The sequence below is a fragment of the Neopelma chrysocephalum genome, unplaced genomic scaffold (genome assembly GCF_003984885.1).
Source record: "Neopelma chrysocephalum unplaced genomic scaffold, ASM398488v2 Primary Assembly neopelma1_67, whole genome shotgun sequence".
NCBI classification, from domain to species: domain Eukaryota; kingdom Metazoa; phylum Chordata; class Aves; order Passeriformes; family Pipridae; genus Neopelma; species Neopelma chrysocephalum.
This window is the reverse complement of record NW_020897726.1, coordinates 10,876,315-10,902,204: the sequence shown is the minus strand read 5'-3', so window position 1 is coordinate 10,902,204 and position 25,890 is coordinate 10,876,315. Positions and strand designations below refer to the sequence as shown.

The following is a 25,890-nucleotide window of genomic DNA, read 5'->3' as shown; positions in this document are numbered from 1 at the left end:
TTCTGTAAAGTATCTTTAATGACTCTGTTCATGCCATTTTAAAAACAGTCACTTTCAAGAAGAAAATCAATATATCTGTATATTGTATTTGCTTTTCCCATTCCTCTTCCCATCTTTGCTAAAAGTTTGGCATCCACAGTATGTACAGTCTGACGCCTGGGAAGAGAGACTGAAAATTCACTCCAAGTTTCCAACTTGTTAATTATAGTGCACAATTCTTGTCGACTTCCCCCTTTGACTTCCCTTACCTCAGTGTAATAAAAAAAAAAAAAAATGAATCCAAGTCTTTCTGTGAAAGCTCCCCAAAATGCAAAAGAGACCATCAAAATGTTTCTCTAATCTCTATATATGGCCTCTCTAACTTTAAAAAATTGATAAGCAGTCATGCAAATGATGGAAGAAACTCATTGGAAGAGGGCAGCTATCACGATCTAGAGAGTTGTAGAAATATTGGGAATCTTTATTAGACAGCAGTCCTTGGTCTTTCCTGAGAGAATATCTTCATTGCATCCTGGTAAGATTTCTGCACGTAGGTATGAATGAGAAAAAAATTTTGCTCATCTTTCTCATGACCCAAGCTATATCTACTCACCGTTACCAAATGAAGTATCTGCAACTGACCTTGGTAAAGTGTCATTTAACCAGAAATCTTTTCTTCACCAAATGCTTTAGAAGAGTTCTAAGTATTTTTAATTTGGTCTATGTTTGAGAAGGCCACACCCACAGCCCTTTTAAAGGAAGATGCCATGTGATGTCACCTAGGTAAGTGGATTCTCAAAACGCATCCCCATCTCTTAAAACAGACAAGAAAATGGGCATGACAAAATCCACATTACACAATATGCTGTATATACAAATTGAAAGACTGCATCTCATTTTTTCCTGTTATTAAATTTAACAAGATTCAGTAAAATATGGAAGCAAAGCACCAATAGCCATCTTTCCCCAAGTCCTTGAAGAATGTCTCAGCATCTCCTACAGATCTTCAGATCTCTAATGTTTCTTCATTTGCCCCGCAAGTGTCTACAACACAGATTAAACAACTCGTCACTGGGAAAGCACGGACTTTGGAGTTGGCTATCCACTTGTCTGTTTCAGTGTTATATTCAAGAATGTGCCCTAAGCGACCAACACCCTGAAAACCAGCCAGGACATAGACTATAGATCCCACTGCAGCACACTTCACTGTTACACCTTTCCATGGCATTGGAGACACCATCTTCCATTCATTCATCTTGATATCGTAATATTCTACATTATCAAGGCCACCTACAAAACAATGAAATAGATAATTGCTTATTACATTATACTGTATGGACTGAACTAGAGCATGCAAATATTCCATGAAACTGAAGTCTTTATTTTCAAGGTTTTAAAAACCCTCTAGTAAAAAAAAAAACCTGAAAAAAACACCCTAGGTTTCTAAACTAGCAGTTTACCCTTGTATAAATACAGAGAAAAGTAAAAAGGACATTGAAAGTAAGATGTGTTGTAACAAATTCACATTAGACGCTTTCTAGAGATTCCAATGTGTTACTACTTCATGAACAAAAGAACTAACAATGCTGAATTTGTGATGGATTTGTGGCTAGTGACTAAAACTTAGGAATCTATCTGAAACTTCCCTATAGCTAGGGCATTTTATTCCAGAGGACTGGCAGGTACCTTTACCAAAATTGGCCATTTACTGATAGAGGATGTCTCTCTTCATGATGCTAGTAAAATCATTGAAGTGTAAAAGCCTAAGTCCCTTTGATAAGGGCCAAAGAAACCAAGAGTTATTAGAGAAGAGTAGATTTTATGACTAAGATTCGCTTCTTCAAGAAATATGTTAGTAATTACACCTTACAATAGCCACAAACATTCTGTTATCCCTATTTAACAACTCTGAGTCAGTTTTTACTTCCAGTCCTGAATTACTAGATCTGAGAGATTAAGAAACTTTTCTATCATGTTAAGAGGTATGAGTCTTTCATCCCAGACATAACTCTTCCTCATTCTATTCCAGTAAGAACAGTCATTAACACTTCTAAAAGGAGCATTCAGCTAACATTGTACAAGATGGCAGCTCTGGCAGTTACAGATTGATAAAATGTTTGCGCAATAAATGCATCTACCGTTTTTGCATTAGGAATCAATCACGATGGAATAGTTTTAGTAGCCAATTAAAAATCAAGCTATATTCTAAAATAGCATTGATCTGATATCAAGTATTCCAGTTACCATAAATAGTGACTTTAAAATCTCATAAATGAGAATTTTCCATTCTGAAAAGCACTTTAGAAACCCTTAGTAATTAAAATTCAATTATTCTGGTAAATAAACTATTATTCTTCTAGTTTTAAAGACAAGGAAACAGGCAGATCATAAATGACCTGCCCACAACAGTAAGTCTTATTTCAAAGCTGGGCAGTCAAAAGAGGTCTCACATTTTCACCACTTTATAATATCTGACTGTCTTTAAGTCTTTGGACTGAAGTTCCTAAAATAGTGGCTATACCTTTACCTGTCTCTCAAAAGAATGCTAAAATATCTCAAAACACATCATAAATAACTAAAAAAAAATTAATTCTCTTTTCTTAGACGCCTGGTTTAGCCATGTTAACTACTTCAGAACTGGGCTACAGTAGGGGCGCATATCTGAACTTCACAGTACTCTTATTAGTACAAGAATTTTAAAAATAAGATATAGTGAAGTGGGGATATGAAAAGAGGAAGGCAAAACTAATGTGGCAACAACAGGATGTTTGATGGTGTTGCTCAGAGTTTTTCAGCTGAACAGAGCAGAATTCATTGCAAAATAGATCAGAGCAGAATTCATTGCTGTGTGACCAGCTAGAGAATTAATAGAATTAAAGTACCTAAACCATTTTGTCCACCCACAGCAAATATTTTGTCCTTTACAAACACCAGCCCATGATTCTTCCTGGCTTCAATCATTGGACACAGCTCAGTCCACCTGGGGAAAAAGAAACCCAAACACAAGAGGAAGAGTCACCATCTATTTCATAGAAAGTAAGTATAAAATATGTAAATGAAACTTATCATTAAGAAAATGAAACAGGGATGAAAGCTGTTTAAGAAAAACTGCCTTTCAAGTAAAGCTACAAATAACTGATTCCTCACTGCTGACTCAGGAAAATTCCTTACCATATACAGTTTTTCCTTTAGTCATCTATACTCGAGTCATTTACAGAGCTAGCAAAGACCCAAATGACTAAAAATAACATTAATACAATTAATACAATACTTACGTTTCAGTGGCTGGATCATAAACTTCACAGGAATTTAGGACTCTTCCAGAAACATTGTTTCCCAAGCTTCCTCCGCACACATAAATGAGACCATTCGCCTCTACCATTCCATGGCTGCATCGCTGAGTCAGCATGCTGGGCTTCGTGTGCCAGCTCTCTGTTCTCGTGTCATAGCATTCAAATAAATACAGTGCAGAATTTCCTTAAAAAAACAGAAACCCACCAAAGTGTCATTAATTTTTATGGTTGTCTTTCAAGGGAAGAGTCTAACAGCAATTATCAAACTGATGCTTTGTTTCTTAGTTGAAAAGGGAAAGCTGCTTTCCCACCTCCAAAAGCAGAGCTGACCAACTTGAAATTTGGGACTATTCAAAAGCACATACTTATAGTTTCTTTCACTCTTTTATTCCAGTAAGTTGATAAAATTGCTATTTTTGTTTAAAAACAACAAGAAAAAAAAAAGTTTGGGTTTTTTTGAGGGGAATAAATGCTGAACAGAGATATATATAGATTACTGACCCCCTGTCATCAGCTCATGCTACTCTTACTACTTGGAAATATATTGAACTTTCAGATGTAAAGATGTAACCATCTTTGTAAACTTACTACAAGTTCATGAGTTTTTTCTGTATGCGATGTGACTTGCCCAATTCCCAGAATACTTGTTGCCTTTGGAATTTTGATATCTTGACTATGGCATACCATACTCCTGAATTATCAGCAATCACAAAACAGCTACCCCTCCCCACTTTATTTTCTTCCTGAGGAGCGGCAGATACTCATTTTCTGGAAGTGCAGGGTCTGCGTACTCCTCCCTCAGGGGCCAAGAAAACTATTACTGAAATCAAAAGCGATTTTTCTAATGAAGATAGATGGGAGCTTAAAGACTTGTGCTGAGGTAACTGAATCACAGGCAAGGCAGAGAAGGCTGCATTCAACTTTCTCAGTAAAGAACCAGGGTCCTTCTTCCCTTTGTTTCAATAGATATATTCACCTAGAACAGTTAAAAGTGGCTTTTCTTGTGCCTCTTCTTCCTTGGATTTCTACTTCCAAAAATTGTGTCATATTATCAGTACTCACTACCAGTTGAGGGTTTGAACCTTCAAAACCTCAAAACCTTCAAAACTTCAAAACCTATGTTTCCAGACCCAAAATATAGAAATAGACTCCTATAAACTGTGCATTTGTTTACTTCTACTCTGTAAGTCTCAATTTCACCAAAAATTGTATAGAGTGGGATGTATTTTTTCTTTGATGTAAATAGTCATCCTTATTGTTTTGAAGTGTAGAAATTCCCGTCCATAGAAAATAAGGCAGATCTGTCTTTAATGTCTTTTTTTTTTTAACAGATAAAAGCTTCCATTTTCAGTATAATAAGTATTTCTCCTGTACCAAAACAGAGTGCAACAATTCAGCTTCTAAACTCTGCTAGTTATTGCAAATAAAACAGGACTCCCACCAATTCAAGAAGGGGAAATGAGCCATGGACTGGCACAGTAATCCAACCTCTTCAACTGATGGAAAAAACAGGCAATTTTTTTACATTTCTTTGCAGCTAAACACACTGCAGCATTTTATCAGATTAATGCTTTTACATAATTGCCTGCTTCAAATTAGAAAATACTAGATTCAGGAGAGACAGACTTTTCCAAACATTCAGTGTTCACTGAATTCTAAAGAAAAAAGTACAGGCAAAATAAACTGCATTATTAAATTTGGGCTTTTACTGTCCTGTCTTGAGTAATATTTATGGAAAGCAAAGTGAAGCTGTGCACAATGTGAGGGTAGTTTTCAAAGAAAACTGCTAAATTAAGATCTCCATTACAGTTGTATTAACTATTTAACACATATTAGAAAATAAACTACACAATCAAAAGTTTCTATCATTATTCCCCATGAACTGAAATGTGGGAAACTAGGAAGATTTATGAGATTTTGTAGTGTTTCAAGTTTCCCAGTGCAGCCTTAGTTAAGTCTATTTCACATTTACCACATGAGGTGGCAGCTGGGAACTGCCTATTCTGCTGCTTCATTAGACTTCTTAAAATATTTGAGGCCAAATTACATGGCCTACATGTTACAACTTCCCATTAAGTGACTTATCAATGTTAAGCACTGATTATGACCTTTTTTCTCTGTTCACCTCCCTCTGCACCGATGCAGAACTCCAAAGAATCTACTAGAAAATTTCTTTCTTCTAGGATTTTTTTCCCCCCCAGAACATAGCTTTTTTAAAGCTCTACTTTCAAGGATATAGCATGCCTACATTACAACTTTTGGGTTGTGGATGATGTATCAGGTGTAGACAAAACAAAATGTTCCTATAACATGATAGCATAAGTCAGCCTCTAGGGTTTTTTGGAGAGAGAAAAAATCCCCACGGTCTTATTTTTTCTTTACTATTTTGAGTAATAACATCTAAAGAAAGTATTATATCTCCCTTTGCTGAAGCGAATCAAGAGAATAACAAAATAAAAGAAGATAACTTCTGTCATTTGAAAGAAAAATTGGACAAATTCCTTTAGAGGACCAGGTATCATTTCACCACCAAAAGCAGTAGTTTTAAAATATTTCTTTTCTACTTTTCTTTTTTTCCCTTGAAAAAAATCTCATTAGGCTCAACATACGCTGCATACAAGGAACCTGTTGTCAAAACGCAGCTATTCTGGCCACATATCGCAGAAAATTTTAAACCACTCTAAGTTTTGTAGATTTATAGAAGTGGGACTCCCAAAATATATTTCATAGAATCACAGAATAATTTGGTTTGGAAGGGATGATCATCTATTTCCAACCCTCCTGCCATGGGCAGGACACCTTCCACTAGAACAGGTTGCTCAAAGCTCCATCCAACCTGGCCTTGTCCCTAGTTAACCCCTAAGAGCTGCAGTCTACTTTATGCTTTAGTTAATGTAAAGATTAATCATTTCATTCAGTGAAACCATTTTAAAAACACAGGTTGTTGGATTGGACAAAGGGGGACAAAATCCTAAATATAGGAAAATAATCTCATTAGGCTAACATGGCAAAGTGCAGTTTCTTGTCAACAGTCATGCAAAAACCAGAAAAATTTCCAGCTATCTTTCTTTGTGCTTTTTTGTTTGTTTTAAAGATTTTTAGTGTCTTACCCACTTCTGAACCACCAGATGTATAAATTTTGCCCTCAGCAGCACAGGCTGCAAGGCTATCTCGAGGTGTTGGAGGTCCTAGCTTGGAATACCAGCTATCCTTCACCACATTGTAGCAGTCCATTCGCTTTATAGGGAAGAGCTGGGAACCACCCAAAATATAAACTACGTTGTCCCAGAAGACACAAGCTGCATCCCTGCGCTTTTCAAAGGGACATCGGATGTCTGTCCAGCTGTAATCCTGCATTACAAAGAACAAGTAATGTCTAATAGATTATAACACTTACCTGCATAGCGAGTGTTTTTCAAACAGAGCTTTTCATAGAGATTTAGTTATGGTCAGTTTTAAGTTCCTTTTCAAAACAAACATGAACACTGTTTATTGAAGAATACTCCTCAGGCGTACTCTTGAAAAATTCTTTTAGACACAGACATAGTTAGCTGCAATGAACCATGACATTATGAATTTCTATTTCCTCGTTCCCTGTGTGCACCCAGTACAACGTCCCTGAAAAACAGTTGTGTTCTTTCCAACAGAATTGACCTCCTGCTGCTATTATGTTAGAAACAATGCATGTGATCAATAAAGTAGGATTGCATTTTCTTTTATAGCAATGGAAGAAGACATCTTACATATAGTAACAGATTATTTCTAAAAAATAATAAAATACAGAATGTACCAAACAAAGACAATGGAAAAAGGAGAATATCCAAATTGACAAGCAACTCAGTTAAAAAGCTCTGATACATACTTTATTACCATGACAACTAGAAGCTTATTTACAGAATTTACAAAACACAAATGATCTCTAGCTATCCACAGTTGATCGCATGAGAAATAGGGTAATGCTCCATCACAAATACTGGCAGTCATGTTGCCTCTAAACTGATTTTGCACAGATTGGCAAAATCAGTGAGTATCAAATATAGGCAGTAATGCCCAAAGCCTTAATAACACCAAACTCAGCAACTGATGGCAGACCAGGATAGCATACAGCACAAGAAACACTTCTTGAGTAATAGCATCTCACATATTCCATGAGTATAGTTTGTATCCTATACTGAACAGGAAAGTACGGGACCTTAACTGTTATCTGTGCCACCTCAAGATGGTCTACCTCAACCTGCTGAATGACCTTCACTGCAATGGTTCACAAAAGACGTTACATCATTACATTTTCTTAGCAAGGACATACTTCAAACACCTTGGTCAATGAGGAAGAACAGCGACTCCTACATGGGGGTTCAAAGAAAGAGAGGCAGAGCATGTTATAGTCCAAAACATCTTACAATCTTTTCTTGTAGCATCCCCCATATCAAGAAGAGCTGGCAGGTGCATGTGGCCCTTTATGTTGAGAAACAGGTCCTGGGGCATCCTAGAAAGGAAAGCCATACTACAGCATGGCAAAATAAATAGCTGCATAAATCTTAAGAAAATGTCTCAGTGCATTGTGCAAGATCAACATACTTTCTAGCTTAAACTTCTGGCAATTTTACAAAAAATCCTGTTGTTTCCCTTTACTGTTATAAAGGGCTGTGATCTGATCCACTTTTATAGCTTCAGCTCATGTATCCATTTGATCCATACCTTTATCAAATGGAAAGCCATAACTTGAGCATGCTCAGCAGTATCCTCCTCTTTCAGCAGGAGGCAATTTAGGCCATCCTCTTGCAATGCTCTTCAGTGTTAGTCTGTACCACACAGAATTGATTCAATTTTTGCATTTAACACATTTAGGAATTATGCAGAAGAGTTGCTTTACACCACAGCCAACATCCACACAGCCCTGGGCAGTGCAAGCCTCATTTCTGGGGGCCTGAGTAGGGAAAGACAGACCAAGACAGGTATACGGTGACACTTCCCCTGCTGATCTCTGTTTTCAACAAATGGTTGATTTCATCAATTTACTTAACCACTTATTAAAACTATCTGAACTCCTAAGAGCCACAAAACCCTGTGATAAGAATGGCACGTGCAATTATGGGCCATGTGAAAAAGCACATTTCTTGTTTAAGACTTTTCCCTCATTTTCAGTTGATACCTCCTCTTCAAAGTTTGTCACAGAAAACAGCAGATATGCCCAATATGGACAACCTCCCCACTAACAGCTTATTGACTACACCTCCATCTCCTCATAAAAGGTATGCTGTTTCCCTTAATCATCTAGAAATAGCGTTGCCAGGCATCTGTCACTTTTTACTTAATATTGTTGAATTTTACACTGCTAAAAAGTTAAAACTTCCAACTATTTCTGGTCACTAGAGACAGCAATTTCAAAAGAATAAGCATATTGCTGACACAAAATCTCAAAGTCATGTATAAATTTTTTATCAAGAACTCATAGAACAAAACAACCAGTATGTTATTCCCAACCTAGGGGGAAAAAAAAAAAGAATATATTTTTTAAAAATAATATGTGGAAAATTCAACAAGAAAATGCTTCCCACAACTGTTAGTAAGATTTCTAGTAGTCGTCTGAAAACAAACATCTCTACTCAAATTAGTGCCAGACTGCTCCACAAGTGTTATACCCATTTGCATCTGCCCCATTGCATCATTTTGCTCTCTTGATGAAGTACATGCATCAATAGAAATACCAGTTACAGTGCAACACAAACAAAAAATATAGTCTTAAACTCATACTGCTAACAGTCTCAACAAATACACACAGTATCCAATCCAGTCTTATTTAAAGTACCCTTTTAACAACAAGGAAATGAAAATCAGCATTAGAGACTAATCTTGTGTGCAAAGGCATCAGTGAAAATTAAAATTTTTGCACTAGTTTTATCGTGTCAGAATTATGGAAATCTGCATTACAACTATCAATTTAGGTGACATAAGATTTTAATTAAATTACTAAATTTAATTTAATTCACAAGTGAAGGACTAGATCACTATTCAATTAACAGATAATAAACAAAATTTTAATTCTTTCCCAAGGTCCTAACCTTGCAAAACTACATACACAAGCTTAATTCCCTGTTCTGTGACCCTTTCATCATCTTTTGATGAGACTAATTAAAGTGAGTTAAATGCTAATCCAACAGGGGTTCTGGATCCTTGGCTTGTTGCATTTAAGAAGCTACTGTCACAGTTTTAAATATCAAACTCAGATACTCAAGCAAAACATTCAGAAAAGGACCTTTAAATAGATTAGAATTGGAAATGAAGTAAAAGCTATTCAATGAGACATGACAGGCTAGCTAAGAACACCCAAGAAAGGATACAAGCACTAGGAAAACATGCTTGTTAGAAAAACAATCTCCGGTTACCCACTTCTTAAATTTTCCTTCCCTGTCCCATTCTCCCCCCGCCCATTAATCCACATGCAAGGCCATAAGTCTTGATTGGGAGGCAGTTCTGTAAAATTTCTTCCAAACTCAGTTACTTTTTGGTGTTATGCTTGGAGAAATAGTCTATGAAAGAAAAAGGCATTTTATCCTATGCTTTATGTAGACTTTCACAGATGGTACTTTTTGTCCACAAAACAGATTTCTTCACCAAAATCATGTAACTGTTTGAAAAGTTCTGAACGCCCTGATCAAAGACTTCCCCAACTCAGACCTTGGAAAGGAAAGAATTATCTGCTCTGCACTCCTCACCTCCTCACCCCCAGTTGGAGTACTGCTTATCTTGGGTATGTGTATGAAGGAAAAAGGTGGTCATTAGTTGGGAATTTTGAACTCCAAATGGAAATTCATATCAAATGTCTCTCAATCTAAGTCAGCAAGCGTAGTAGGTTTTTCTTCTCCCCAGGCTTGAGTGGTACTCAAAGAAGGTGGCTTCAATTTCATCTTACATAGGAATGTGACAGAAAAGTTCAAAACGCATCCCCAAGGCTCATTCATTCTGAATTAGATTTGACAGGGCTCACATTGACTATAAAGTTCACACAGATAACACACAAAACCGTTTGAAATCATAACAAGCATTTAATATGCTGAGTTAGAACCAGAATTTCTGCACAAAATATTACATGCATGTGATCTCATAACTTAGAGAGCCCTGATGTTTATGTAGCAACTTTTTTCTGTATTACTACATGTGCTTGCCTGGTAAAACAGAGTATGGGTAATCCTTCTGCATGCAGCTGATGTTTCTAGACCATTTAGTCTGTATAGCTGAAATATACATCATTCCTGTGGCTCGATTTTATTCAGGAAACACGGGAACAAATTTCAGGCAGAACTTGGTTGCTATAAATTGGCCAACTCTAAGTTTTTTGTTGAAGAAACTCACTCTTTTCCACTTACGTAATACTTTGCTCCCCATTCCCCATCCCACTCTTTACATACTCTTAAGAACAAACAAAATCCTGAACTATTAATATTTAGAAGTGGTTGCATATTTATAATAAATGCACTAAAAAAAAAACCCTTGCACTTTAGAACTGGATTCTACACTAAAATATGAGCCAATAACTTAACACGGCTAAAAAAAATTGCTTTGAGTTACTCTAAACACATACGCGCATGCACATGCATACAGACTTTTCTATATTCCTAACCCTGATGTTTTGGTGACCTTTTATTTCTTTGCAGCTGTGTGATGCACATACCAATCAATTCTCAACTCATGGATTGATCAGATCTCCGTATCTAATACTGCCAAGAAACAAACACAATCATTCTATTCAAAATGACATATTACATCTTGGTACACAGACTTAAAAATAGTTAATTAACCATATTCTTCCAACTGTATACCCAAGAGGCAGGGAATACATCCTTCCTAATACCATTTTGTAGATCATAATCTCTTAGTTAATACCATCAGCAAATAAAACAGGTGAGATTACAGACAGTGAATCTTAATGCATTCTGAGGTAACGATTACCTTGGGATTAAAATATCTGCAGGACTGGGGCTGTGAGCCTCCAAACAAAGCAATGCGATAATCATGTTTTTTTCTTCTTGGCCGTGTGCCTTCCACTAACTCTTCTCGGTCTTCTGGGGAAAGGAGGTGGTACCGCATCCCACCTGGAACAAAGACAACAACTGTTGCAGATCTAGTGTAGCTCACACATAGCAAGGGACCGTTGCAGAGGCAGGGACAGGGGAGAGAGGGAAGAGAAGGAAAAGAGAGAAACTAAGTTTCCACATTACACCTATATAGCTTTGATTTAAAAGGGAAGAATAATGCACAGCAGCACATGAGGATAAGGGCATACATCCAGGCTTACACCTTGTCTCAAATTGCCTGCTCCACATGCAATAAGGACATGGATATAGACTCATGTTATATACCAACTGACTGATAGCTAATTTATACAATATTGACAAGCAATTAAGTTTGTTGCATTGAAACAGGCAAAAGGAGGCAAACCCAAAGAAAAGGAACAGCAAAACTGGGAGTCTAAAGAGGGTAGTGCTAACATTAAAAGAAGGGACCTGAATACAATGAGGAGTCAACTGTGGCACCTCCTCACACCACAGTTTCCCATTGATAAGAAGGCATCTCTAGCACACTGCACACTCATGAAAACTCCTTACTTTTGTTCTTAGCTGACAATGCAAAATATTAGTTATAACTGGTAGAAGAGAATAAGCATTCTCCTAAGAAACATTCCAGAGAATGCAAAAATATTGGTGACATTACAAGCCACTAAAACTACACAAAAATCCTTATTTCTTAAACAATGCATCCAACTCCATGTTACACAAGAAGTATGACTGAGATGTCAAAGGTCAGCAAATACTTACCAACATATAGGTTAATTTGAATCTTGCTCACTGAATCTGAAGGAAAGCAGTTGTGTACTGGTTTTTAGATCTACACTAAAATGAAGCCAACTAGTTAACTGCTACTGAAATCAAAAATTTATTTCCAGAATATTTATTAACATCTAGGCTTTTCTTTCTTACATGACAAAATTTCACAAATGGTATCTAAAAACAAAAGGGAAGCTTGTTCCCTATCTTATTTGCACCTTAAGAATGCAAATGTAGGATCAATCATTCTAGGATCAATGGTCAGTATATAGTAGAGATAAAAATAGTGCAACATAGAGTTCACATTCTAATTTGCTTAGGGAAGCTTTATAATATTCAAAATTTTGACATGAAGTATTTATTTTATTAATTCACATACGAGCACAAATGATATTGAAATTACTAGTGTGTCCCAAAGGCAGTCTAACTTTCAATTACTCTAATGAGTCATTGACAAAATCTCCACCCCATTACTTCTCATGGAGTTCATGTCATTTGTTAGGAGAAAACAAATGAAAGTCACACTGTTACATAAGATAGGTTTTATTTACGTAATAATCTCCTAATCCAACTTCAACTAAAGGCAACATACTAGAGGGAACACAGTCAGATGGATTTAATGTGGATATGTTGTCAGAGCATTTAAAGCAAACAATCCTCAAAAATTCCACAATGTTTTTTTAATTATACAGAACATTATAAAGATTTCAGCTAGAGGTCAACTTACTGATCACCATTTTAAGGCATTCTGGGTTATCCTGAATAAGTGGTTCAGCCTGAACTGTTTTACTTAAGAAGTTCTTTGATATCAGAGGAAATCGGACTTTAGCAAGAATATCAACCATGTACGGCTGGCGATTGGGCTCATCGTACTTCAGCCATCTGACTGCTGCATCATAAACCTTAAACAAGAGAGATGGAAAGAAAAGAATAAGGTACATCACCATACAGTAAGACACATAACTGAACCCTAATGCTCTAAACCTGCTGGAGGTTAATGTACACTATCATTTTAGTATGTGTGGATCCATTGCCATCTTCCAGAAAAAAACCAACCTCCACCCCAACAAAACAGTCAATGAAACCCAAAAAAAGACAATGCTCAGACATGAAGTAAAACAAATACACAACCACAGAATAAAACTCATCCACAAATTTTAAAACCCCTACTACTTCTGCTATTTAACTTTTTTTTCCTCCAAATGGAAAACATGAATCTGCAATTCACATTTATGTGCGTAACCCCTGTACCAGGTTAAGTCTAGTATTCTAAGTTCAATGCCATAACATCAGTAATAATTGCTCAGAAATGTTGAAACAGCTTCTACTTGATATGGTTTCCTAAGATGACAAACTGCTTCTGTTACCAAATCATCATGTTGGGGATCCAAATATATTGCTATTGCTGTGTCTCAGGGGACCATTTAAATCAGTTTTTAGCTGCAGACTACTGTAAATTTATCAGAGGTCCTCCTCTCTTTCTCCTCTTTACAGGAAAAGGTAATGGGTTTCCTTAAGGGGCAGTGAAGACAGAACAGGGAAAGTAACCATGAAATCTGCTCTATTTATGACTGTACTGCGAGTCAGGAAGAAATGAAACAAAAGTCCAGTATTATACATGAACTATGATACTCCCATGCTGCGCTCAGACACAGCAGGCTTTATCTAGTAGCACTGACTCTGAAGTGGCAGGATAACTTCATTACAAGCACAACCAATACCTATGCCTGCAGCTGAAATTGGTCACAATAATCAGTAGGGAGTGACTGAGACATAACATGGAAAGACAATGGCAGAATTATTCAGAAGGACTACTAAACCACCCCAGCTATAATTTTGCAAAATTACTAGGGAATGAGGGAAAGTAGAGAAAAAAATACTTATGGCTCAATTCCATCAGCTGAGGAAATTCAACAGAATGACTGGGATGGGAACATTGTATAGGACAGGCAGTAATTATTGCCACCCTTCTTTTTGTACTAAATGCAAATATGCTTTACACCAATACAGACATTAGAGTACTATGTCAATTTTCTAACAGTACTCATGAGAAATAAGATTCCTATAGTACCACTGGCAAACTTCAGTAGTTTCATACTGCACACTACTAGTTTCCTAAAGGAATTGTAATGATAATACACAACATTTCCACCACTGCTGCCAGGTTAAAGCGTGCCATCCTACCTTACCAACAGAACTTCAAGAACATGAATTCCAAAGTGTCATTTTGGCTGCATGCCAAATAACACTTCCAGCTCTGAGAATGTTACCCCGTGACCTGACTTTCATCCAGCACTCAGTAAGAATGTTGAACTGTGACTCGTATTTATACTTCTAACCGGCCTACTACTATATTCAGTGACCTGATATTATCCCCCACTCCCCTTAATTCTTATTTTCATAAAGTACATCACCACACTGTAAGACAAATAACTAAACCTTAATGCTCCAAATTGATTCTTCTGTCTATTGGAGGTCAACATAAATGGAAACTTTACGGTCAGCAAAACATCCACTTCTAAGTGGACACACATACCATCTTGGCTACAAGATCTCTCTTGCACTTCAAAAGTATGAGTCAACTCATGATGCCATACCCAAAGAAAGTTAAATTAAACTAGATTTCTGTTTGTTTTCAACAGATTTGACTGAGAAGCTACAAGCACTACTCAGCTACTACAACCACCCTACAATCAACTTTTTGGGCTGCAGTACAGACACCTATATGCTTCCTGTTTTCCTGCAGCAGGAAAAACAAGCTGGCAAACAGGCATTCAGGGCTGTGCTGTAAGCTGAATCAAGCATTCCAAGTACGACAGCTGCAAACGTAACTTTTACCACAGGTTACAACTTTTAATTGAGTGAAACTCCAGGCTCCTTTCAGCGACCTAAACTTTTTTATGTCCACTCCCTAAATAAGGGCTTTCTATCACTGCCAATGCATCTAGCTTTCAGTGTTTTGCTCATTTTGCTTCCAAGTCCCTCAGTTCCCCAGGCTTAACTTGTGTATGCATATGTTTCCATCAGAAGCAACTCCTCTCCAGAATAGGCCGAGACCATACTCAGGTAGAAACATGCAGCCATTAAGGCCCAGTCTGCTCACACTTTGAAGCACATAAATCCCAATCTAGAAGCAACTGCTACGACACATCAAACTTAATTTAGCTCATATATTATGGAATCAGAAGCCCTATAGCTATCTCAATAAAGGAAACTGTTATGCTAATTCTCCCTGTGACTTCTTTCTTCCTAGTTTGCTGAAACAATACATGCATAAACCACACTTGAAATGTGAATATTTATTAAAATTTGATTTTGACCAAGCTAGAATGCATGCTTTATCCCACAATTTAGCAAGCACTATGTGCATCATATCCTCTGGGAACATCAGAAGTGAGATACTTGAATGCATGCAACAAATTCTTGATCAAAAAAAGATAGCGAAGTTCAGTGCTCTTAGCTGCTATGAAACAGGGATCTCACCTGGTCTTCTGCCCTCACTGTCAATGTATCTTGGTTCAGGAGGTGTGTCACGCGCTTAACATCCAGTTGAAGAAACTCATCTGTTTTGTAAACTTCAGTGAAATGCTGATGGATGAAGTCATCTGCAGTGGCTTTCAGTTCTGGGCAGTCTAGGCATTCTGCTAGCACACTTATGCCTATGAAATAAGAAAAAAACCCTTCCAAATTTGAACTGCAATTACCTTTAATATATTAAAATAGAACACAATTATCGTAATTTCAGTGATACTTGGAACCCCAGTTTAAAATTTATTACCATGTTTGTTTGTTTTTTTAAACACATGCTATCATAACTCATCTGCAACTCAAGACAAACTAAGACAAGGACAAGCTGCTTATTCCTAACCCTTCCAAACTAATTGGAAGGTAAGACTTGCAACACTTGCTGTATTAAGTATCTCTCCAGCACTATTTCCTCATGTTTCTTTCCCCATTATGAAGCTGACAACAGTACCTTAACCAAGTCTGAGCCGTGCCACAACAACAAAGTCTAACCAGAACAGCTTGAGAAACTGGATCCAGGTTTTGTGACCTTCCCTGACCTGCTCATGCAGCATCTGTCACCAACCAAGCCCAATTTCCTTCAAGAGTCATGGTGAACTGTGACTTTTCTATACAGGTAGCACAGTCAGCTGCAGACCAACACAAAAAAGTCATGTCCATGTTGCTGGAAGGGCAGAATGTTGGCACAAAGTTATAAATAGCAACTGTTACTGAGAAGCACCATTGCCAGCCTTCCCATTAGAAATTACCTAAGCGCAGAGCTTTTCAGCAGGAACTCCTGTTCATCATGCTACAGCCTTCCTCCTTTTATGGAGAAGATGGCAAGTGTACTAGGAGTAACTCACTATCCCATGGGCTACAACTAGTCAGAGCTGCTCTAAGTAGTAAAATGCAAAGTAGAAAGATAAAATCCACATGTATGACCTCTTGACAAAATTTCAAGAGATTCAAATTAAGCCATAGTCTCTTTCAAATCCACTTTTTTAATGAACCATGCATTTGCCTATAAGTCTGCAGAGAATATGTTTCAACTTACAAACAATGCCTTAAGGAAAAAATTATTTAATCTTTATCTCCCTTTTTGCTATAAATTAGCAACAAAGTATGCAAATGTCAGCATAATTGATTTTCCAGCTACATAAAAGCCACGGGAAGGAAATAAGTCTCAAAGCAAGCCTAAGTGGCATTTTCCTTAGTAGATAACGCCTTTCTTCCAGCAGTTGTTTCAGAGCCACAGCTGTACTGCATCGAAGTGTCAGTTGAATCTGTAATTCAGATACTCTGCAAAACATTTCTGTTGCTATTATAAACATCTGTAACATGATTGAGCTGTTACTAGGAGAATTACCTAACAAATGTCAGTAAGAAACCCTAAAAAAAGTTTCTCTTTAATCTCTGATTAAATGAAGTGCACCAAATCTTAAGTATGAAAAAGTACTTAGTTCTACTTGTTTACCTTTTCTGTAACACCACGTTCACATTACAGCTACAGAACGCATTATATCAAACCTGCCCAGATGACATTCATGGATTTCAGTCAAAATGAAAAGTGAATAAACCCAAAAGTAACCTAAATTTATTCTGTTCATACTTGTAGAAGTATGCTAATTTTGTAAGTTACAAATCTGTCAAATTGTGTCTGCACGTACAGTAACAATTGAAAGCTCCACCTTTCCAACTGTGGTTCTCTAACCAACAAGATGCCCCAGTGTCCTGCCAAGCTGGATGAGTTCTTGCACATGCAGTGGACCCTGTGGCAAGGGGAAACAGTTCAGATCCAGAGCAAAATTATTTTTATTAGCCTGGATTTAGCCAAACATTACTGTCTTTTAGACAATATTATCTACTTTTCAGGAACAGCAAAGTTAAAAAATAAACAGTAAGTTTAAGTCTATTTCTCTTACCAAGACAATTGGAAGCATCAACTTGTTCTTTTAAAAAGTCCACACACATTTTTTTCACAGGTTCAATTTGATACTGGTTTGCTGCATCTAGTAAAGACTGGACATTATTGCTGTTAACTGAGATTCTGAAAAAGAGAAGGTATAAAATTAGCATAACTGAAATTACCTCATTTGCTGCAGTAAAAAAGAAAAAGCAACTTACACCAATTCAGAGAAATGGCAAAATTAGTTCCCTGCTATATGCCCAAGAATCTTTCACACACAGTCTAAAGACACAATCTCCCTTCATGATCTTTCCAAACTGCTTTCATTTGCTCTGCTTTACCGAGGCAGAGCAAAGGGTAACCAGCTCTGGGATCTGAAGAATAAGCCTGTAACACAGGTCCTCTGCAGTCCTATACTATTGCTTTGACTTGTGTGATTAGACACTAACACACAAAAAAAAAAAAAATCAAAAGCCAAAAAAACGTTTTTTATTACAGTTTCCTACTCCCAAAGAGACATCAGCAAACTGTGTCTAAACTACTGTCAGAACTGTCCTGGCTGATTTGCCCAGAGTTCATAAGCAGAACTAGTATGGCAATGCTTCAAGAGAAGGTACAGAACCCACAGACTAGGGCTTGGGCACCAGGGTAGGCAACCATGTGGCTGGGGTGGGGTGTCTACACTGACTGTCTCTCAACACTCACGGAGTATACAAAAAGATTTCCTCTTAAAAAAAAAAAAAGAGAAAGCCTCCCTAATGAGAGCTAATCCCATTAGTACAAAGATGAAAGGCCTGCCATCCATAGATCTGATTAAAGCTGATTAAGTACTGTTTACAATCCTCACCATCTGTAGGAGCTCTGTTTGGGGAAAAAAACCCAAACAATCCACAAAAAATCCCAAACACACTGACAACCTGAGATAGGAGGGAACTGCTGTCCACAGAACAGTTACCCACACTGCCTGTTTTGAGACGAAGGTATAACTCCTGGAAATGGTTCTGTGCCATAGCTACCATGGCCACAAAGAGAGACTGTGCTGACAACAATAAGGGCCTGAATTTCAGAACAGTGGGAAATATCATTTGACTCCAACACTGAAGTCAAAAGCTTGAAGTGCTATGAATTGCTTTCTGGAGACAAATACCATTCTCTTTGGTTTGTAGACCTTCCTACTCATTAAAAAGGAAAACGGAGGAAGGATAGAAGGTCTAGTCACATCAGGCTTTAAACAAAGTAAAGAATTGTAATGGTAACAAAATCGATGAGTCACAAAAGCATTATTTTAAGATTTTATTATTTACAATTGTCAAGCTTCCTAGAAAAAGTGTGAGCTTTAATAACAAAACTACCTTGCGGTATAAGCAAACTCCACAAGCTGTTCAATAATGTCAGGCTCTGCATCTTTTAGTTCCACTTCAAAGGACTTTGATTCAATCATATTTGCTGCAAATAGATTAAAAAAAACAAACTTTTAATCAATAAAGCCACTCCAGTTACTGTATGTTTTGCAAACAGTAGAAAATAAAGTGATTATACAAAGTGAGAACCTGCTAAAACCAGCACACAGTTGATTGCTGCTTTCCCAGGGTTACTAATGCAAGTCAGGAAAGAAAGGAGGCAGTGGAACAAACAGGATCACTGGTGTGTGTACATGCTTGTATTATGTAAATTATGATAACTGTATTAAATAGAAAAGGTCATAGATGTCGTTGACTGCAGCACAGACTGCCAAGTTAGCATTACCAAAACCAGGAAGCACACGTTGCACTATCAAAAGCCATTTCTGCATTCAAGCTGAGTTTAGGAATAGATACATTTCCAGAAGAATTTGTAATGGAAAGTTAGAACTCGTTTCACTAGGAAGGCTTTCTGCACAAATGGTAACTCTCTCAAAGGCAGTTTCAATGCTTCCCCCCCCTCCCCATAGCAAGAGAAGCTCTCAGCCTTGCTCTCTGGTATGCAAAGAGACAACATGTTTGCAGACATGTACAAGGCCTCCTTGGGCCAGAGAGAGAGTGGGGGAGGAGAGAGAGAAGATACAAAAAGCCTTGGAGGAGGCGGGGCATTGCCTTTTGCCCCTGGAGGCCTGATGTGTGCAACATCATAAAAAAGTAGTCCTTGCATCTGAAATAAACCTTTTTTTAAAATCCTTCCACTGCCTTGGCATTCTTGGGAAGAATACCTGTTACACTGATAACAATGGAGACAGCTCCAAGCTCCACACACACAGGCACAACACTAAGCTTGCCCACAGATGGTTACCAGCTGACCACTGCAAGGCATGGCTATTTTACTTCTACTCAACTTTGATTTCACAGTAATTTTACAATTAATGGGTAAGGTATACAAAAGATAAGATACCATGCAACAGAATTTTTAAAGAGAGCATAAACACAAGTATTACAGAACCACTGAGGTTGGAAAAGACCTCTAAGATCATTGAGTCCAACCATTAAACCATGTCCCTAACGTCTGAAAGCCTGTCTTATATGCAGAAGTGCCTAATGGTGGAAAGCAACGGGGCAGACAAATTCTGTCATGGGAGCAAAACCTCACAGTTTTCAGGTTAAGGGAAGGGGATTGACTCTGATACAGAGTGTGGGCCCCAATTATTAAGAGAGCTTACATATGAAGGAACACTTGACTTGATCAAAAGAGTGTTAAAGGGAAAATGAGGGGAGGGGTGAACAGAGATGAATGAAAGGACACAAAGTGAGAAGTCTTCATTTATACTTATCCCTCAACTTAATCACTTTCATAAAATAAAAACTTGTCAGCCACAAATCTAGCAGGACACAATCATGAAAGTTTAAAATCAATCGATTTCAAAAGACTTACTAGTAAACATCAAGTTAAAAAAATGACTGGCTGAAGCAAGCACAACACGGTGAGCTGGGATCTTTCTTTCTTGAACCATAAGAATGACATCACAGAGAGTTTTCTAAATCAGAGGAAAAAACAGACAAAAACCACAAAATCAGCACTTTTTAAAATATTTGAGCAATATTTCTTTAAGAACAACTTATGGAAATTCATTGATTTTTGTAACCCACACAACTCAAGAGCATTATGTGATAAAAAGGTTTTCTGAAAGTCAAAGTTCAGTAAACCTGGAGAACTATCAAAGGTCAGTTTACCCCTGAATTTGTACCTTAAGAATGGTCACAAGTAACTTATGAACTCTGATTATAGTTTTTCCTGTGGCATTTACATCAGCCTCCAATAACGTAGGTTCTGCAGCATCTGGCAGGGGCTGCACTCTTTACATCTCTCAGTCACTTTCCTCTACTCTGCTGCTGATTTTCAAGAAAATTCACAGAAATCTCATATCTGAAGGCTGCCATCATATTGCTAAACTGGAGTGAAAGTTATGAATGAGTTAAAAGCATTCAACGGAACATTTTAAAGAAAATGTATCTGAAAAATACCACTTCTGTGGAAGGGTTTGACTGGTCATACCTGATGAACAACTAGCATCCAGACAAAAAAAATACTTTATTTCTCATTTGTTTGCTATCTATATGTAGGTAGCTAGTTTCTCCCCTACATGTGAACTGTCATGCACTAGAAGGAGAAAGGAAAGTGACAGAAGTTATAAAAGTTGTCAGAAGAGGTGAGAGGAGAGTCAGGGACTGGGGTAAAAAACACGTAATTTGAATAAATTCTGAAATGGTATCCTTTCTAAGAACATACTGACTGAAATAAATGTATACGATACTGCGGTTAACTATAACATACTCTCTATTAAGAAAGAAAAACCAAGTTGCACCGCTTCCTCAAAATACAGGAATTAATTTTTGACTACTACCTTAAGTTCATGGATCTACCTTCAGAAACACCTACCTACAGTCATCCCAATGCTAACCTCGAAAAAGAATGCTTCTACTGTGGGTAATATATACTTGTTTAGAAGTGTGTCAATGTTTTCCACATAGAGACAATATTATCTAGGGCCCAGGTCAAGGGGTTGATAATCCATATGTACAGTCCCTTCAAATATGTCTGTCTTCTTAGTTTTTTTAAGGACATTCAGAAGCAAATGTTGGACAAAATATAAATAATACATTTCAAAAATATTATTTAAATGAAAGTTAGATGGGGGTGACATACAGTTTCTTTTGTACATCTGTAGCTTTAAACTATATAGGACTGAAACAACAAAAGAGACCATTCTGGAAACATTTCAGAGAAATCCTTTAAACCTGCAATTCCTAGCACTTCTGGTTCAAAACAAGCATCAGAAATTAACAGCACAAGGTACCATAAAATCCTTTGGCCAAGCTGTGCCAAGACATGCAACTGTTGCTTGAGCTCCACACTGCATTTGTAAGACACATTTAATGCCTCAACTCAGCTTTAGAAGCACCTCAGATGTTCTAAGGCTTCTGTGAGTGCGTTTGCCAACCAAAACAGACCATCATTTTCATTTCTTTCCCTGGGATGTTTCTGGGTGTGACTATTCCATTTCAACTAATGCTCTTCTAAGGATTTCTGCACTTCTTTCCAGAAGAATCCATTGCTGTCACTGAGTCGCCTCCATGATGCAACCAGTGACTGGTGTTAACCAAAGGACACGCCCCAACGTGAGCTTCTGCACAGCATTTCACCTTCCAAATAACAGGTTCAGCAACACCTTGCAGCTCTATCTCAGCTTCATTTCCAATGACTCTTTCTTGGCTGACCTCCACTCAGTTGCAAAGTTGCAATAAAGGCTTTATGCACATGCTGTCCAATAGTTCTGTAAACCCACAAAGACGTGGGTCATCACATGTTGGAGATCAGCAACAAGTCCTCCTGCACTAAACACACTCGGCCTCAACACCTCACCTGTACTGAGTGCAGGTATGGCCATGGTTTACTCTAAACGCCTGTACTCATGGAGGTTGCCTCTTGATCCCAGCTCACACAAAAAGCAGCCTCTTCAGAATTAGCTCTACTTTCCTACCAGCACATCTTCCTACAGCATTAAACTACTGCAGATAAATATCTAGTGCTCCACATGCATGTTGACATTTCCATCACGAGAAATTTTTAACTCACATTCAGGTTTTATAACCACAGCATAGTTCTTGACTTATCAAAATACAAGAAGAAAGAGCTGCCTGTAAATCCTCTTTAACTTTAGCACAACTAATCAGTTGAAACCAGAATATTTTTCCTCTGGCTCCTGCTGACTTCCTAATTTTATCCTATATAATCACACCTCCCTCTGCCCCCTCAATAATAGTTAACCTCCTCTTAGAAACAACTCCTAAAAGAAACACAAGTGTCATGAAATATGCAAGAACTTCTGGAGCAGTCAGCGTTGGGTGGGATATGCAAAGCCATCACCTGAGGTCAGATAAGAAGTTTCCAAGCAAAATTCAGTGCTGTATCTCCCTGGGTATAACAGACTCTGAAATCTGAATCACAAGTACACACAGATTTCACAGCACTTAATCCTGATCCTCTCACTCCATGTTTAGAGTAACTTGTAGCTACATGAGAGTTATCACTTTACTACACTGAAAGATGAGGTACTTACACAGAATGACAATGTGGTGCCACATAGTGGAACAGGGACATGGTAAAGCACGAATTCCCTGTGCTGGGGACTGTACACACATCTAAGGGAGAGCAATATTTCTTCTATCTACTTAAAAATCATAGCAGCATCTGACATCCCCCTTTAAACAGTGACAGAGGTATGAGCTGAACACTGATGAACTAAGTTATGAGCTCAGCCACACCTTGGGATATGTTTACGTGATGAGATCAGAAACAAAGCCTACATCAAAAAAGTAGATCCCAGGCTTCAAGTCTTTACTCTGCTACCTGAAGTCACTGAAAACTATATTGTTTTTCATATATAGGAGCTTAGTTCCATGAAACGGTTTACACGGACAATATAATTGACTGTGCTTTAGTGAGAAAAGAACAGGGCTAAAGCGCTGGAGAAAAACAGAACCAACACTGGTATCACTTCCAAGGCCAGGGCCCAGACAGCATTAAAAGCTGGACTGAGTCTCTGGCAAGACTAACACTGGAGGACAAGCATGTAAACTGTAGAAGATACAACACATGACAGTGCCAAGTATGAAGCCCCCACATGTTCTGCCTTCAGAGGTGGCTTTCATTCTGGCTCCACATCACTGCGTTTGAATGAATCAAAGTTCCACAATCAAGCTAGCTCCTCCAAAGAGAGGAAAGGTTTCTTCATATGCAAGGAGTTATATGGATGATCCATCTGCTATTGTATCAGAAATTTAAGCTTTTTTATAAAGAAGAAGAATTTAAAACCAAACATTTCTTTTAGTTTCAACAGCTCAACTGAAATGCACTTGCACGATTGTAATTTTAGTCACTACTCTTGCTCTACTGGTAAACAGAGGAGTCACCTTTAATAATCATTGGACTATTGACCGAGAAAGCTGATCAGCCCAAAATTTGGCCCAGAATTTGAGGTCAGATGAGGCCACCAGACTCCTACAGTGCCACTGACCTCCCAGTAAGACGGTCAGAGGCATTCAAGAAGAAATGCTACCTGTGAAACCAAACCATGGTTCCAGTCATCCCCCTCTTCCCGTTGCAGTTTCCTGTTCACGGGCACACAGCCAGTTCGTTCAGAGAGGAATCCTGGTTAAAAATTCCACATCACCACCTTTTTATTACCGTCAGGTTTCTGTTCGAAAAGGGCTCTGTGAATGCTCCAGCTGAAGACACTGGGCCATCACTCGCAGCCTCACTCCTGCCCTACCACAGGCAAGAGGTTATCAGATAAGGAAAAGCGGCTCCACGGCGTCTTCTGCCTCCAGCGCCCACAATGAGCCCACGCAAGGGAAATCGGAGCTCGCTACTCTCGCTGTGCGGCTGCCAGAGACCCTGGGCCCCCGCGGTGCCATGTTCGGTGGGTCATTCACCGCATCACGCTCCGTGGGACGAAAAGCCCACGGAAGCCCACGCGCGGGAGCCGGATCGGGATGCGCCTGCAGGGCAGGAAGCGGCCCCGCGGGGCTGGGGCTCACCCTGGCGAGCGCCCCCCGTACCTGCTTGCGCATGGTGTTCATGACGCCCATGAAGCTGGCGAGCAGCTTCGCCTCCTCGCGGGCCGCGAGTTTCTTCTCCGTCTTCTTCTTGCTGCTCTTCTCCGACCCGGGCGCGGCCATGCTCGCCCGCGCTCACCGCCGGCGCGCCGCCCCCGCCCGCGAACATGCGTCCGCCGGCTGGCGAACAGAGGCTCCCCACGCTCGGTGCCGGGGAGGCGGGCGGCGGAGGCAGGGACAGAAGCAGGGACGGGGACGGGGACGGGGGACACGGGCACGCGCAGTGCCCCCGCAGCGCCGCTGTGCCCGCGGCAGACGCGGCCAGGGGCGGAGCTTGGCGCGCTGACGCTCTCGGCCAGCGCGCGGCCCCCACGCGGGGTAAACAAAGAGCGGGGCGGGGCTCGGCCGCGTTACGTGACGGGCGGAGAGCAGCGCATGCGCAGTGCTGAGACCGGCCCGGGGCTGTTCTGGGGGCGTGGTCGTCTTTGTGGTGGTCGCTGGGGGCGTGGTCACATCAGGGACACGCCCACGTGGGGGCGGGGCGCGGCGCCCGCGGGGGGCGGGGCATTGGCGTGGCGTGGCCAGGCGCTCCGAGGGTGCGTGGCCGTGGCTCGTTTCCCTTGGTGTCAGAGGGCTCCTTCCCGGGAATTCCCATTCCTGCCAATGACAAGCGCGCCCCGAGGTTCCCGGTTCTGGGCGTGCTTGTAGAGATAGTGCCATGCCAAGCGCGCGGGGGAGGTTGAAGCTGCCCTGCCCAAGGGGCTGGCGGGGCTTTCGCTGCCCGTGTGTGTGAGCAAGGGGCGCGTGGTTCCTGCTGCTCCCGCTGGAGGGACCTCGTCCCGCCTTGGCGGCGTGCGTGTCCCGGGCTCGCGTGGGCTGGGAAAGGAAACAAACGTGACCCAGAGGTTCTCTTGACAGCTGCACTCATCCCTCTTCCAGAAATAATGCCATGGACAAAATACTTAGTGCTTTGATCCTCGTTCTATGAATAGGATTGTGACAGCCAAAGCTGTGTTTCACTGTGAGTTTGCTGTTTCTGCATTTGTGTGATGTTTCCAATTTTAATTCCACAGATAAGAAGGTGTTGAACAACTTCATGCCATAACTTGGAGGGAGAGAGATTCGTGCAGAAATAACATGAGGTTATTTTATTAATTTTCTCAAATTCCTTTTATTAATAAAACAAATGAGCCGCTTTGTTCCTGATATCACATCTCATATGGTAAGTCTTAATAAGATGGACTTTGTGCTGTAATATTCTGTGGTTCTGCTATCTAACAGTTATTACTACATGGAAGTTGTAACAACTTTAATGCATTTGACATTTGTTTTGTTGAAATAAACAGACAGACATG

At 39.3% G+C, this 25,890-nt stretch overlaps 1 protein-coding gene across 1 annotated transcript; it reads right to left on the bottom strand.

The window, feature by feature from the left end:
* On the bottom strand, positions 1-24,752 carry KLHL7 (kelch like family member 7). Its single transcript, XM_027684866.1, has 11 exons — positions 24,539-24,752; positions 20,352-20,454; positions 18,863-18,956; positions 17,527-17,651; positions 15,581-15,756; positions 12,825-12,999; positions 11,223-11,365; positions 6,383-6,623; positions 3,255-3,456; positions 2,862-2,959; positions 1-1,269 (listed from the first exon to the last, which is right to left on the bottom strand). Exons 1-11 carry the CDS (start codon positions 24,656-24,658, stop codon positions 986-988), a joined length of 1,761 nt encoding a protein of 586 aa, XP_027540667.1. The 5' UTR covers positions 24,659-24,752; the 3' UTR covers positions 1-985.
* Positions 24,753-25,890: the final 1,138 nt, after the last annotated feature.